General features: G+C 42.0%; 1 protein-coding gene across 2 annotated transcripts in view; it reads right to left on the bottom strand.

Annotated features, from left to right (window-relative positions):
• Positions 1 to 14,440, bottom strand: part of KCNAB3 (potassium voltage-gated channel subfamily A regulatory beta subunit 3) — a 344,630-nt gene that overhangs the window by 29,989 nt on the left and 300,201 nt on the right. For both annotated transcript variants that reach the window (XM_086946036.1, XM_086946037.1), the window contains exons 9-11: positions 3,545 to 3,630; positions 2,830 to 2,950; positions 2,480 to 2,574 (exon numbers count right to left, since the gene is read on the bottom strand). In XM_086946036.1, coding sequence (XP_086802162.1) covers positions 2,480 to 2,574; positions 2,830 to 2,950; positions 3,545 to 3,630 — 302 coding nt within the window. The remainder of the gene's footprint in view (positions 1 to 2,479; positions 2,575 to 2,829; positions 2,951 to 3,544; positions 3,631 to 14,440) is intronic.

The raw sequence follows: 14,440 nt of genomic DNA, 5'->3' as shown, positions 1-14,440 counted from the left end.
GATATTAAATTCTTGTCAGGACCCAACTCAGGTCTCTAATAATGAGTAAGAAATGGCTCAGAAGATTCTGGTAGCAAAAAGATACCCTGGTATTAAAGGAATGGAGGTTTATGAAGGAAACAGAAATGCACAAGAAATTAACCATGGTTTATGGTTCAGGGGTTAGGGGTTAGGGTTGGGAATTGCAGAAAAGGGGGCAGGAATATGAACAGTGTACATACCAAGGCTGGTTTAAGTACGGCAGGAACGGGACAGCAAGGAAGAACCATTGAACAGGCAGGATTCTGTATTCAGAGAGGATTAGACAAACAAGCAAGACACACAGAAGTGTAAAGATGGCAATAACTGGGTATCCAAGTGGTGGACCGAGACAGGCTTCCATGCTCTACCACAGACCCCAGTTTGCCTCTCAGCCACACTCATGTGGAATAACACCTACAGCACAATAGGTATATCATCAACCAGCCACAAAAGACAATACAAGGGAACAGAGGAGAATACACTGGGACAAAGGAAGCATCACTACACTTTCAGATGAACAAAGAGTAGGTGGATTATAGAGTGACTAAGAACCACAGAAGGATACACAAAACATGGAAACACTGCAGACAAGCAATTCACGAATACCAAGGGAATGGAGGCTCCTTAAAGACGCGAATATAAGACCACATGGGTGCAGAATTAATGCAGAAGCAAAAGCTGGAAAGAAATTCTAACAAACCAAGGAAGGCTGTGAGTACTGGATTGCAGGGCATTGATATCTAAATTCAAGGTTAACCTGGGAAGCAAAAGCAGGAAACTAAATGTGGCAGCAAAGGTTCACAATACATAAATACAACTACAAACCGAGACCAGGCACGAAGCGCAGGATTTATATTATGCAGCAACTGCAGAAAGCTGCAGAGGAAAACATGGGGACTCAGCCTTGGGATTAAAGCAAAAAGCATAGCTATTAGCCTTAAATCATGCGGGTTTTTTGGAAGTCTCAGCATTTGATTCAGACCTGAGACAGTGCAGAACAATATAAGAGAATCAAAAGAAACAAGAAAGGTGAGAAGTCAATGTCAAACATATTGAAAGAGCAGGAGTTTAATTAGCAAGGAATAGTTGACATCTGAGGATTTAAGTATTTAATTCACTGACATTTAGACACCCAGTGAAGGTGGATAAGAGAAGGATGCTGTACATGCAGACCATTATTCAGACTCTACCTCTGGAGTTAGAGAGTGGAGACTGAAGACAAAACATGACACTGGAACTTTAGGAGATGTTGTTGAAGTGAATGATTGAAGGGAAAAGAACTGAAACAGATTTTAGACTCTCTAAACATCCCATGCCTGTGTCCAAAACAAATATAGTGAAGAACACTCAGATTCCAGCAGTCCCAGATACACCACTTTTGCTGGCTGTGACATACAAATGAGAAATATTGCCTACATCCCTCAAAACTGCAGAACAAATGTAAACTACTCCTTAAGGAAATACATGATGATTGCAGAAGGGTCAAGGCAACATTTGCGTTTTTCCCCAAAAAAAATTCCAATAGAGGGCAGCCACATGCACTTTTCTACATGCTTTCCACAAGTGTAATTATGTTTGTCTTCCTTCAATAATGCATTCCTAGTTTGTTCAATGTGTTCTTCACAACCAGTTCACTCTGTTACCACCTCTCTTTTTTTCTATTTGATAAGAGGTTCTCATTGCCTGGGAAAGGTAGGGAGCTACACAACAGAGGGAAATCATAGTCAATGCCTATGAGCATCAAAGCTCTCTTCTGGAGGCTGGGTGAACCTTTTGCCTATAATTCTATTTTAGATGTAGGTCTACTGAGGTGTCAACCCAAAAGGATATGGAAGTAAAGCAGGAGCCCCTTGGAGGGGTGGACCTATGTCATACATGTTGCACTTCTGACAAAGCTAGAATCCAGCTTCTTACCTGGCCATAAGGAAACAGCAATTCTCTTTAGCTATTTAAAGGTGGAAGGTCTTGGGTTTAGGTACAAGATATTTTTGGAAACTTTTCTGATGTTATGATCCGTGCTCAGGTATGAACTCTCACCAGATTAAAATGTCTTGCAGTATCCATGGTCCAAATATATGGATAGCAAGACAGCTGTTGATAGGACCTTTTCCAAGCATAGGCCACACTGGCCATTTCATTGGTTGTCTGTCTGTTATGGTGCTGCATGTAAGTAGGGCAGTTACAAAAAAATGGGAGGAACCAAGGCGAAAGGACTTGGGCTCCTCGCTTCGCAGAGTCCTGTGTCGCAATTCTGCTTACAACATGGGAGCAGAAGATGACCAACTCAATAAAGAAAAGCAAGATGGGGCTGGCCATGAATTTAGGTGAAGATAAATTGTATCAGGCTGATAACATGAGTCCCAGTGATGCATTCCTTCAAAGTCTTGAGTATTGTGCCTGGTGTGGGTAGCAGGGAGTGGATAACAGGGACATGCAACAGTTGTATGGAACAGATTACCTTGATGGAGGCTCTGGAATTCTCAGGCACCCGCTCCTCATATTTACCCGTGATCAGACCACACGCCAGAGGCGACCATGTCATAGAGCCTACACCTGCAAATGAAAGAGCAGCATTGGGTCTACACTGAGAAATGGAAGATGTACAACAAGGGTAAACAAACTGAAGGTACAGAGGAGTAGGAAGGTCAATGCATGTGCCTCCTCTTGTTCTCTCTCTTACTCCTGTTCTGTGTTCATTCTGTTTCACATTCAGAAGTCCTCTGCATGGCCCTTCTCATTCTCTCCCTGCTTCCATTGCATTCCTTCCTCCTAAGGCATGGCCAATGCTCCACCTCTGGATTCACTCACCTATCTTGTGGTACAGCTCAGGGAGCTGCGTCTCTACCTTCTCACGCTGGAACATGTGGTACTCGGCCTGCTCGCACACGGGTGGGATGAGATTGAACTGGCGAGCCACGGAGTACGCCTCCTACAGGGAGACAGAATAGATGCACACCACAAGTTTGGAAATGGCAATCCATTTCTGGCACATATTCAATGCTGTGCGCACCATGCTGTGATACATGCAGACAGACGTTCCACCTAATGGATTGAACCTCTAACAGGCTCCTAAGCACAAGAACTAGAGGAGACTGGTAACTTTCCCAGTCTCAGAATATCATGAGCAAAATTATTTGTCACGTATCTTGCATTATAATTTATTTTTAATCTTGTTTAGGTTAGTTTGGCTAGGTCTGGAGAGACAGCTTTCAATCCGAAGCCTCCTGTTAAAACATGTTTTAATGAATGTGCAAGTGTTCCACTTTCATAAGTAAAGTTGCACACAGTAATAGTAAAAGCTATTACATAGCATTACAGAATTGTATAAGTGCATTATCCAAAGTGTCAAAAATATTATTCATTGATCTTTTTCACTTTTTTTTACATTCTTGTGCTGCTCTCAAGATGCTTCACAGCCCTATGTGGCATTAAACAAAGCCTGGTATATGCATTAACAGGTTATATATGGCAATATGATTTTGATGGTACCTAACTTATATAAAAAGCATGGTCCTTTGCTCACCATGATTTCCATCGCGCTCCACCGGGAGGTCCCCCAGTACATAGCCATGCCTTTGTTGATCACGTAGGTCATCGCACGTACAATCTCTACAAACCAAACAGGGAAAGGTGGAGTGAAGAAAGGCTGCAGATATCTTAGCTAGAGTAATCAAATGATCACCATGGTGCACTATGGAATCATACGCTTCCAATCAATAAACATCAATCATGCAATGAGGAGTTCCATCTACCAGAGGGTGTTATTTTTTTGACCTCTGGATTTCGATCTATATGTGCTTGAAGCCTGTTGACCAGATCTCAGTCACACCTGCTTTATTAAAATGGAGACCCCTGGAGCCTTTTGGTTTAGCTTCTGGTAGCACGAGATTGGCCTCCCACTTTGAAAGGTCAAAAGCTATTAATGAGATATGTCAAATATCAATAATATATTAACATTAATTGTAGTCGTTCAAAGCATTTGTACAGTCAATATTGTCTTCCGTTATATAGTTCTATCTCTCCTAAAAGGAAAATATAGAATTGTATCCAAAATAATTTTTCAAGCTGGTGGCAGACACCTAGTTCGTCTTTGAGAAAAGAAGAGTGTGTACTCCAAAAGAAATCATCAAGTACTTGTTTGGATTAATATCCGTTCTTTAGGGTTGTCATACAAGACCAGAACTCCTTTAGATTGCAGTGCGACATCTTTATTGTTTGATGATAAAACATGGACAGCCGACACGTGTTTCGCCCCCTATTGGCGATTTGCGCCGGGGCTTCCTCAAGGCTATTTTCACATATACAGCATATATTATTTCACGCCAGGTTCCAAATTGACAAGTTCCAAAAATCAGAGTTTAAATACTCAGGGAGCAGAGTTCTTTTTTGAGCTGACGGGTATGATGTAACCCCTGCTCGTCGTTCGAGGGAGCGACAAGCAGGGGTTACATCATACCCGTCAGCTCAAAAAAGAACTCTGCTCCCTGAGTATTTAAACTCTGATTTTTGGAACTTGTCAATTTGGAACCAGGCGTGAAATAATATATGCTGTATATGTGAAAATAGCCTTGAGGAAGCCCCGGCGCAAATCGCCAATAGGGGGCGAAACACGTGTCGGCTGTCCATGTTTTATCATCAAACAATAAAGATGTCGCACTGCAATCTAAAGGAGTTCTGGTCTTGTATGACAACCTTAAAGAACGGATATTAATCCAAACAAGTACTTGTTGATTTCTTTTGGAGTACACACTCTTCTTTTCTCAAACCTGTCTTCTTTTATGAAGCTCAAGAGGTCCAGAGCTTCGAGTGTGTCTCCAACCACTTATAAAAGGAGCTTATATAAGCGTTGTTCAAACTTTGGAATCTATGGACCTGTCTGTTTTGCTGATCACCTAGTTCGTCTTTGTCCATGTATGTTTGTTTTAAATACTGTGGGGCATATTATCAAGGGTGGCGATAGGGAATTTTCGGCGCTTTAGCGGCCATTTTTGGCTGCTAAGCGGCGATAATTCTATTGCAGCAGTTAGCAACAGCTTTTAGGTGATAGCGTGCGGTTTGGGGCCCGCTTTGCATGTTAGCGATATTTATCGCTAATGACATGCAAAGTGGGCGTACCCAAACTGTTAGCGGCTGAAAACAGTCGCTAGCATCACTATCGCCTATTAGCTAGGCAGGCATCGCGATGGAAATATTTGCGCTAAGCGTGAATATCTTCAAACACTAACACCTGCCCAGACCAGTTCTTAGCCATGTTATCCAATGTGTGGTGGATAACATGGCTAAGAGCATTTTGTCGCTAATGCATGAATATCGCTGTATTCTCAGCGATATTCACGCATTTCGCCACTATCACCGAAAAAGTTATCGCTTTGCGTTGCTAATAGCACGTTATCTCAGTGATAAATTCCAGCGATGCTCAGCGATAAAAAAATCGTCGCTAAGCCTGTTTAGCGATAAATATCGCTACTTGTTGGTAATATGCCCCTTCATTCTCAAGAAATAATTCTATTATCTCTTACCATTTTTGAAATATCAGTGAAGTAACATTTTGTATTTTTCCAGAAAGACTCAATTAATGAGCTAATTACACCATATTAGATGAAAGTACATAATATTACCTCCTGCAAATCGCCCTTTCTAGCCATCTGTTTTTCAAAGGCATTTTAGTAAAAGCCTGGAGGCCAGAGGGAGGATCTGAGGCAGCATCCCTGTCCTGGCAGATGAACATGAAAGGACTGATTTCACCTTAGCCTTTCCAAATGTGCATCTCTCCCAGACTCTTTTTTTATTTTTTTTATTTTTTATTGAACAGAGCAATAGGTAGCCGATGGTACAAAACATATTTCACTTTCAATTTCAATATCAATACATTTCAATACATTTCTAAAAAACCTTTGGATATCAAACAAGATATAAAAAGAAGATAAAAGGGAGCGAGATTCCAAATAAAAAAAAAACAGCCAATATCATCATTAGAGCTTTCCAGAAATTATGTGCAAAATCCACAATTTATAAAGTGCAACTGCAAATTGCAAAACTGCAATAAAGTGCTACTGCAAAGTGCAAAAGGTACAATAAAGTGCAATCTTAAAAGTGCTAGTGCAAGCTGCTGCAAATCAGCAAAAGATGCTAATAAAGTGCAAATGTCCTGAAGAAACCTGTTGCATTCATAGATGAAACGGCTGTTAATAATGAAAAAACTTGTATTATCTAATCTCAATTTTCTTTTCAAATCATCCTCCCTTCAATTGTTCTAGATTCCCCAAATATTTCCAATTCTTTTCAAATCCCTCCCAGACTCACTGGCTTCAGTATCTGTCAACTATCCTGCTGAAGGTATTCCTAAAAAATCATAGAATGCCTTTGTAGTTAGCTTGGTTATTAAGGGGGGGCAGACTGAAGTTTTGTAATACTTCTTTCTTGCTAAGGAAGCCTTCAGCCAACCTGGATATGTCCCTGCAAAATCCTTTCAATATCATAAGATAATAAGAGAGAAAAGAAACGTAATCATACTGTTGAAAAAGTAGGAGTCAGGGGCACTTTTGGGAGAGTTAACATCAGCTTAGAGATACTTTCAAATGACAAATCAGAAGCAACTTTTAGGAACAAATGTAAAGCCCACTTTTCCGAAGAGCCAGAATTGAGGAGGGGAATAAGAAGAATCTTTCTTCTGACTGTGGAAAAGAACCCTTACCTCACTGCTTGAGGGAACCTGGAAATGTACTAACCTCTAGTCTGAACTCCTCTCCTAGCAAATACTCCAACAACTGTGGAAACAGTTCCCTTACCAGACCCACATGCATATGTACCATGGCCTGATGTGCACATGGTGGAAGAGAAGAAGATTGGCTCGGGGATCCGCCAAGCCTGGTAGGATGCTTACAGCCGAGCGGTGTAAATACGCACAATACGTGTACTGGCAAGCCACTGAATTTACTTACGTCTCCTAAAGCTTAACAAAGAGAAAACAGAATGTATACTTATCTGAAGACCCCAGAATGCAAATTCTTACAATGATTGCCTTACAGAAATCAATAATGATGGCTTTACACTTTCCCTATTCGAGGAAGTTAAATGTTTGGGAATGTGACTCGACTGGTCTTTGCTCATGTCTGAATACATCAACCACATTGCCTCAAAAGACTGGACCATGCTTCATGGTGTGAACAAAATCAAACCACCCTTCAGCCCAATTGCTATACAGTCCTTAATACTATCAAGAACTGATTGCAGGAATTCGGTTTGGTTGGTACGTCTAATTCTTCACTAACCCCAGAAAAAGAGTTCCTCCACACAGCAGCCAGGCTTATCCCAGGCATGAGAAAATACAACCATAAGTCCCCTGTCCCTACAGATCTTTATGGCTCCATCTGGAAGCCAGAATAAATGTGCAGCTGGCCTGCATCCCCTTTAGGTCAAATTGGCTTCTACAGTCAGAATATCAACTCTAAAACCTTCTGGAGTAAACACACACCAAAGGAGGTTACCCAATCAGCATTTCGAGGTTCCTCCATTGTGCCTCCTGGGCTCCTTCAGGGCCTGTTAGCCCTTCAATTACTTACTCCCATGTAGCCCTTAGCCTGATCGCTGTAGGTGCTCAGCCTACTTGACTTACTAATCTGACTCAAAATGTATACTCTCTGCAAGAAAATAAATGATGAAGGCAAGCCACTGGAAGATCCTTTTTCCTGCTCACAGCTTTGTGCGAAAGATATCCTCAGTTGTCTTGGGTTTCCCACACAACATATCCGAGGTCTCGGAGCTCAACCAATCTGCTGCCTGGGGAAATGTCTACTCTGAAAACCTTCTCTTTGTGATTAAACACTTTGGGGACTAATTTAGATCTTGGAGGAGGGTAATATTCCATCACAAACGTGACTGATATCCTGTCTGCCATATTACGATCCCATTATATCCTACGGGGATTGCAATACAGCGGACGGGATATCCGTCACATTTGTGACAGAGTATTCCATCTGCCGAGATCTAAATAAGGCCCTCTGCCCAGTACAGATCCCAATCTTCAGTCTGAAAGCATGCACTCAACAAATTTGCTTCACTTAGAACATGGCCGCCAGTTGGATATTGACAAAGAAATGTTATCAGTACTGATTGATTTTCACATCAACTCTACTCAACCCCTTTTTCCCCACTAATTTTAATTACTTGCTGAATAACTGTATCCTTTTATCCATTTTTCTTAATTTTTGTGACACATATTCTTCATAAATTATTATGGTTTTTTAATAAGCTTAGTTTGGAACTTTAAAATTCTTTATTTCTTTTACTGTATGGTTGTCTCAGAAAGTTACAAACAGCGCCTCACTTGGGCTGGCTTACTTCTCAGGCCAAGCTACCAAAGGTGAGCTAAGGTCTCCCTTTAATGAAACCTGGCTCCCTCAGCCAGTTAGTCGGTTTGGGTAGTGTTTAAAGTCAGACCTAGCTCACATCAAGAAAGTAATTTTTTTCTGTTTGCACTATAGATAGTTATGCAGACTCTTTACATGCACAGCCAGCACTTGTTCTTGCGGTACCTTGATTGATATCTTTGTAAGTCATAATGTGGTATGAAAGAGAAACTTACACCTTAAAATCACTGCATTGTACTACTGGATATCAACTACGAAAATATCGATCAACCATAATATTGAAGTTAAAATACAGGCAATCTTAATATTAGCAACTCTTTATTTATATTTAGAACAACAACAATATTAAATCCAAAGTATCCTACTGTATAAATATTAAAAGTTAAAAATAGCTCAAGCAAAATCTATATTTCAAGAATATTTACTTCTAAAAGTAACATTAAAATTAATATTGAAAACTGCAACATATTGCAACATTTCTAGAATGTATATTTTTTAAAATATTAAATGTATTTAATTATAATTAATTTAAAGTTTTAAAAACTTGCAATACTTTGAAAAAATGTATTTTATATCATAAAAATAAATGTGTATTATAATAAATCATTATCTTTGAAAACACACATTAATTTTCCATTAATCAAAAATTAATATAGCTTCTTACTCAGAAAATATTTAATTTACAAAACAGATATACATTACAAAATTAAAATCATTTTATAAACATCGATTTATCTGCTAATGAAATGAAAATAAATTATTTTCATAAATAAATCAACTTTTTAAATATTAGAAATGTTAAATAATTAAAGACAAATCTACAGATATATAAACAAATTGTAAGGCATCTAAATATAAACATTTGCATATATGTAGAGGAGCAGATTTACTATTCCCACTCTAAATTAAACAACACTGGGGAAAGTGTTGAGCTCTGTTGCGGTCAGATTTACTATTTCCACTCTAAATCATGCGAAATTGAGGAAAGCGTTGACTCTAGGGGTCAGACATACGATGCCCTCTCCAAACTAAGCCACATTCGGTAAAGTGTTGGACGCTGGGGGAGGGGTAGATTTACTGTTCCGATTCCAAACAAAATAAATTTGGAAAAAGTGTTGAACTCTGGAGCTGTAAAAGTTACTATCTCCAGTCCAAAATGAGGGGGTCATTATGATGGTGGAGGGTCTGCCACCGCCAGCCGTGCGGTCTCTCCACCAGCGAATGTCTATTTTTCCCCCCGCCATATTAAGATGGCGTGGGGAATCGATGCAGCAGCGCAGCGGTCACAAAGACCGGCCACCACGGTTCCCAAAGCGGTCCACCTCCGACTGCCTTGCGGAACGAAAACACAGGCCAGCGTTGTGGCGGTGCCTTGAAGGCACCGCCGTAGGGACTACGATAACCCTTTCCGCCTGTCTTTTTATGGCTGTCCTCCCACCGTGAAAAGACAAGCGGAAACGGATTCGGGGGCCCGTAGCAGGCCCCCCTTGTTTTGGGGGGAGGTAGCTCTGCACTGGGGAGGGTACCCATGGTACCCACTGCATTTCCCTGCACTGCATGGCAGACACCGCATGGTGCCTGCCACGTAGTGCAGGGAAATGCACAGAGTGGTATTTTGGCATTCCGTACGGTGCTATAGCCAGCAGCACCGTCCGGAATGTTAAATGGCCTAGATGCGCCCGCCAATAGGGCGGGCGCATCCTAATTGCAGTGGTGGGACCGCCACATGTCTGGCGGGTGGTCCCAAACATCGCAACGATGGCGGTCAACCCATCATTGTAATGAGCCCCTATGCAACATTGAGGAAAGTGTTGGACTGTTTATTTAAAAGATTATTGAAAGATAGTTGGGCAGTAAAATCCCTGCCCTAGCAGGTTGATGGGATTGCAGGCCCCAATTTAATTAAGTCCAACTATCTGCCTCTTTCTACATGAGCTTCCCAATATGTCCTGCCATGTTCCACTTAACAAGCCGCCAAGTTTACACCTCACAAAGCAGCAAATTACACTGAACTCCGATAGAGAGGCACTGGCCTGTAAAAGGAAATGCAGCAAAAAGAATTTGCACCTGGGAAAACATGGTACAAACCTTACTTCACATTTTACTTATCAGTGTTTATATGGTTTGATGTAAAGAATATACATTTTTACACTTTTCAAATGTGAAAGATGGAACTACGTATAAGGCAAAATCAGTTTGTTTCATTTTATTTCGTAATTAGCAACACAAAAAAAGTGTTTTATCTATTCAATTCAATTGTACACAGAAGACAACACTACAAATCGACAAATACAAGAGTAATTACTAAAGTGCAAAATTATTGTGAGGAAAAACTAATCAGTGCATCCAAAACCATGATAAAACTCATATAAAAAGCAAGGCAGCAAATATTTATCCAGGGTGCATAGTACTGCAAGACTGCACAGAAAGGACCTAACATAAAAGCAGAAATCATCCTCATGAATTTGTTGTAAAAAGCTATAAGCTAGGGCACATTGCTTAAAATTACAAGACTTCATAATAGGAATTAAAAACATTTTGGTAAATCCTTTATAAAACCACAGAAGAAGATTAAGTGCATCATAGTTAGACCCGATATGTTGTCACAGGGACACAAAATGGATTACAGATTTCTTTGATAGCCCAAGGGAAAACACGGCACGTACTTAATTGAATCTGTCCTGAAGCAAGGAAACAGGCAGCGTGCACACCGCCCCTTAGTATTGGATAGATGATTGGATGGTGGACTATCTGTGCTCCAGTGCAGATAAGCTGAAAGGCCTCATGTAGACCATACCAGGAACAGACAGTGGGCTCAGAGCCCGCCCATTGCTTATCATTGGTTGGCTTTATTGTAACTCTCATTTGCTTGCTTCATATTCAATGGCTTGCCTTCCTCTTCTACACCCACATGCATCATTGCACCCGTTTGCGATTCCTAAATTGCGAAAATTAGGGAATCGCAATTTAGAAATCGCAAACGGCAATGCATGAATAATTCGCAAATATTTTTGCGATTCCTTAATTTTCCTTAATTGCGATTCACATTTTGCGAATCGCAATTAAGGAAAACCTTCCCATTGATTCCTATGGGCCAAAAGGCCCATAGGAATCAATGGGAAGGCATTAACATTTTGCGATTTTCATTTTGCGAATCGCAATTTGTTAATGCATTTCAAGGGTGCTGAGGGGGGTCCAAAGGACCCCCCCCTGCACCCTTGAAATGTTTTTGTAAGTGCAAGTTTCACACACACATGTCCAAAGGACATGTGTGTGTGTAACATGACACTTTCAAAAATGCATTTTTGAGCATTTTTGAAAGATTTTGCAAATTAACACGAGGTTGAACCTCGCGTTAATTTGCTCCCCCTATTTGCGAATTCGCAATTTTTAAAACATTCATGCATTGCATTTAAGGAATCGCAAAAATGCGATTCCTTAAATGCAATCGCATTTTTAGAAATCACAAAAAATTGCGATTTCTACACATTTGTTTAATGCATCCCAAGAAGTGATTTTGGCATCGCAAACGGACGAATTTTGCGATTCGCACCGTTTGCAACTCCAAAATCACTTGATGCATGTGGCTGCTTGTGTCTGTTGCTACCCTGGATCATAGTCTCTTTATCATACTTTTGATTTGCTGACTTGTATTATTCCACTGCTCACATTTAGAGAACCACTTTTTCTTTTTCATTTTGTACTCCATGAGAGTGCATTTGTTTTCTAGCTCTCTCCCTCGTGTGCTTCTTCTCTCCTGCAACCTCATCCATCCCTCCAAGCTCGCCCTATGCTTTCCCCACCGCTCCTTGGCTTTTTCTGTTTTTCTGGCACTTCCCAGGCCCAGTCTCAAGTGCCTCTATTGCTCCCTTGCCTCCTGCCCATTCCACGGTGCTTCCTGCAACCATTCCTCTAATCTTCCCATACCTCTCCCAGTCTTTAACAATATTTGTATTAATTACATTTTTTGTGAGGGGGCAACTGTTAATTGCTTTTGGGCTGCTTAATAGTACAAAAAGCCCTTTCTCTGAACAATAATTTATTTTTAGGTCTGTCCTTAGCAAGACTTTTTGATTTTACAAAACATATACTGAATTAAAGGGGCTTTGAGCCACCTGTCTTCTTCCATTGGCCTGTTGATGTGTCATTCACATTTTGCTTCCACCCACAACAGCATGGGGCAATGGGTCAACCTACTTAAACCTCTGGTTATCGTCACTTTGAGTGACATGATTTTGCTCTTCCAAAATGAGCACACCTGAAAGAAGGATGCATCTGATGTGAGCACAGGGCACATTCCAGCTTTATCAGTTCCGGTTACGTGGCATAAAATGTACCCCCGCAGCCCCTGCAGCCAGGGAACCTCAAGCCCAGGGGGCCCCTTCAGCACAGTGCTTTGGCCTGAGTGCTCCTCACTACGAAGAGGGGGACCCTACATGTACTTTGCGGGGGCCCTCTCAAGGTGTGTTACGCCACTCTTCCTGTCTCCTTCCAGTACGGTTGTAAATTCCTTTTGAAGTGGACTGCTGCTATGTCACAGCATACCATATTGTGTTCCTGGACTCCATTTTACCAATCGTTCTTTAATATACTTTGCCCAAGAAGAAAAACAAACTTTATTGTGCTTGATTTGCAGCACACGTGTATCATTTCTATTTAAACATAGGTGGGGTGTAAATATTGCGAACCCTCTTCCCTTATTTCTTTCTATCCTTTTTTCTTTCCATCTTTCATTTTTTCTTACCTACTTTTCACTTTATTTCCTTTAGCTTTTTTGTGCATTCTTTGTCCAACGTTTTCCTTTTCTTTCTTTTTTCTTCATTTGTTCCTGGAAAGGGGCGACCATTCGGTCCCCCCGAACGTATGGCGGAGTACCACGATCCCCCCGGGAAGCCATCTTGGGCGGGAGGCGAGTCTCGGCTGGTATGCCCGAAGCGGCGTAGCCGGGGCGCGCTTTTTTCCCGCCCTGGAGTGGGCTGGCCTAGACACTGACGCGGCCGGCCACGCCCTTGGGGCAGGCAGGGGCGGGTTTACGCCCGCCCTGAAGACGGATAAAAGGAGCAACAAGCCAAGAAAGCATCCTCTTGTTCCTGTGCTCTGAAGCTGCACCTCCTCACTGCACGTGAGCTCGAGACGGAACGAAGAGCCAATTTTGAGCGTGGTAATCTTTCTTTTTTGTCTTACAGATACTCTGTCTGAGAATGCCCAAGAAAGTCGGAAAGCGAGTTACTACCGATCAGATGTTCCGTATGCTCATGAAAGAAGTAACCGATCTGAAGAAGCAGATGGCGGCTAAAGACGGGGAAGGGGGACCGAAACGACCTTTGTCAGGAGCAGCTCCCGGAGTGAAAGGCAAGAGGTCCAGAAGGGGGGCATCTGGGGGGGACACCCCGGTTCCCGATACCCCACTTGAAGAGCCAACTCCAGTGCCGAGGGAGGGGAATCCGATTCCCGTGGTGGTCACTCCTGTGTCCGGGGAGGATATGCCTCCTGAGTTAGCAGCACAATTGGCAGCGTGGTTGGGGAAAGATAGCGAGGGCGCCACGGCTGACGACGCACGGGTGTTAATGAAACAACTGCGTGAAACTAGGGAGGCTTGAAGGCACCATCGCCAGTTACCCCGCTGCCTCCGGCGGTGGAAAAAGCAACAGGATCAGGTCCAGCGGCAGATGCAGCTTCTGGTTCAGGTAAGCGGCCATTGCCGATTGCGAGGGAGGGGTCTGCACCTTCACGAAGGGAAAAGGTGGGTCAGCATGTTCCTCTGGCAATTAAGGAAAAGATGTGGGCAGATGAGTATGTAAACATTTTCTCTTTGCTTACCGACCATTATGAGATGGAGCATGTTAAGAGCCAAAAGGAGCTCATGCATCCGAGTGTTTGGCACGCAAAAATGGCCGCCTTTAAGGTTGACGAAAACATTGGCACTTGGGGCAGGGCATAGGGAATCTTTACCTCCATCATGGGCGAACGTAGGCCCGAGTTACTGACCGAATTGCCTATTTATCAGTCACGGATCATGGAGTATTATGGATCATATGGGGGCAATCAGT

The sequence above is a fragment of the Lissotriton vulgaris genome, chromosome 12 (assembly GCF_964263255.1).
Source record: "Lissotriton vulgaris chromosome 12, aLisVul1.2, whole genome shotgun sequence".
Taxonomy (NCBI): domain Eukaryota; kingdom Metazoa; phylum Chordata; class Amphibia; order Caudata; family Salamandridae; genus Lissotriton; species Lissotriton vulgaris.
Note: the sequence above shows the minus strand (reverse complement) of the source record. Positions and strands in the feature narration are given on the sequence as shown.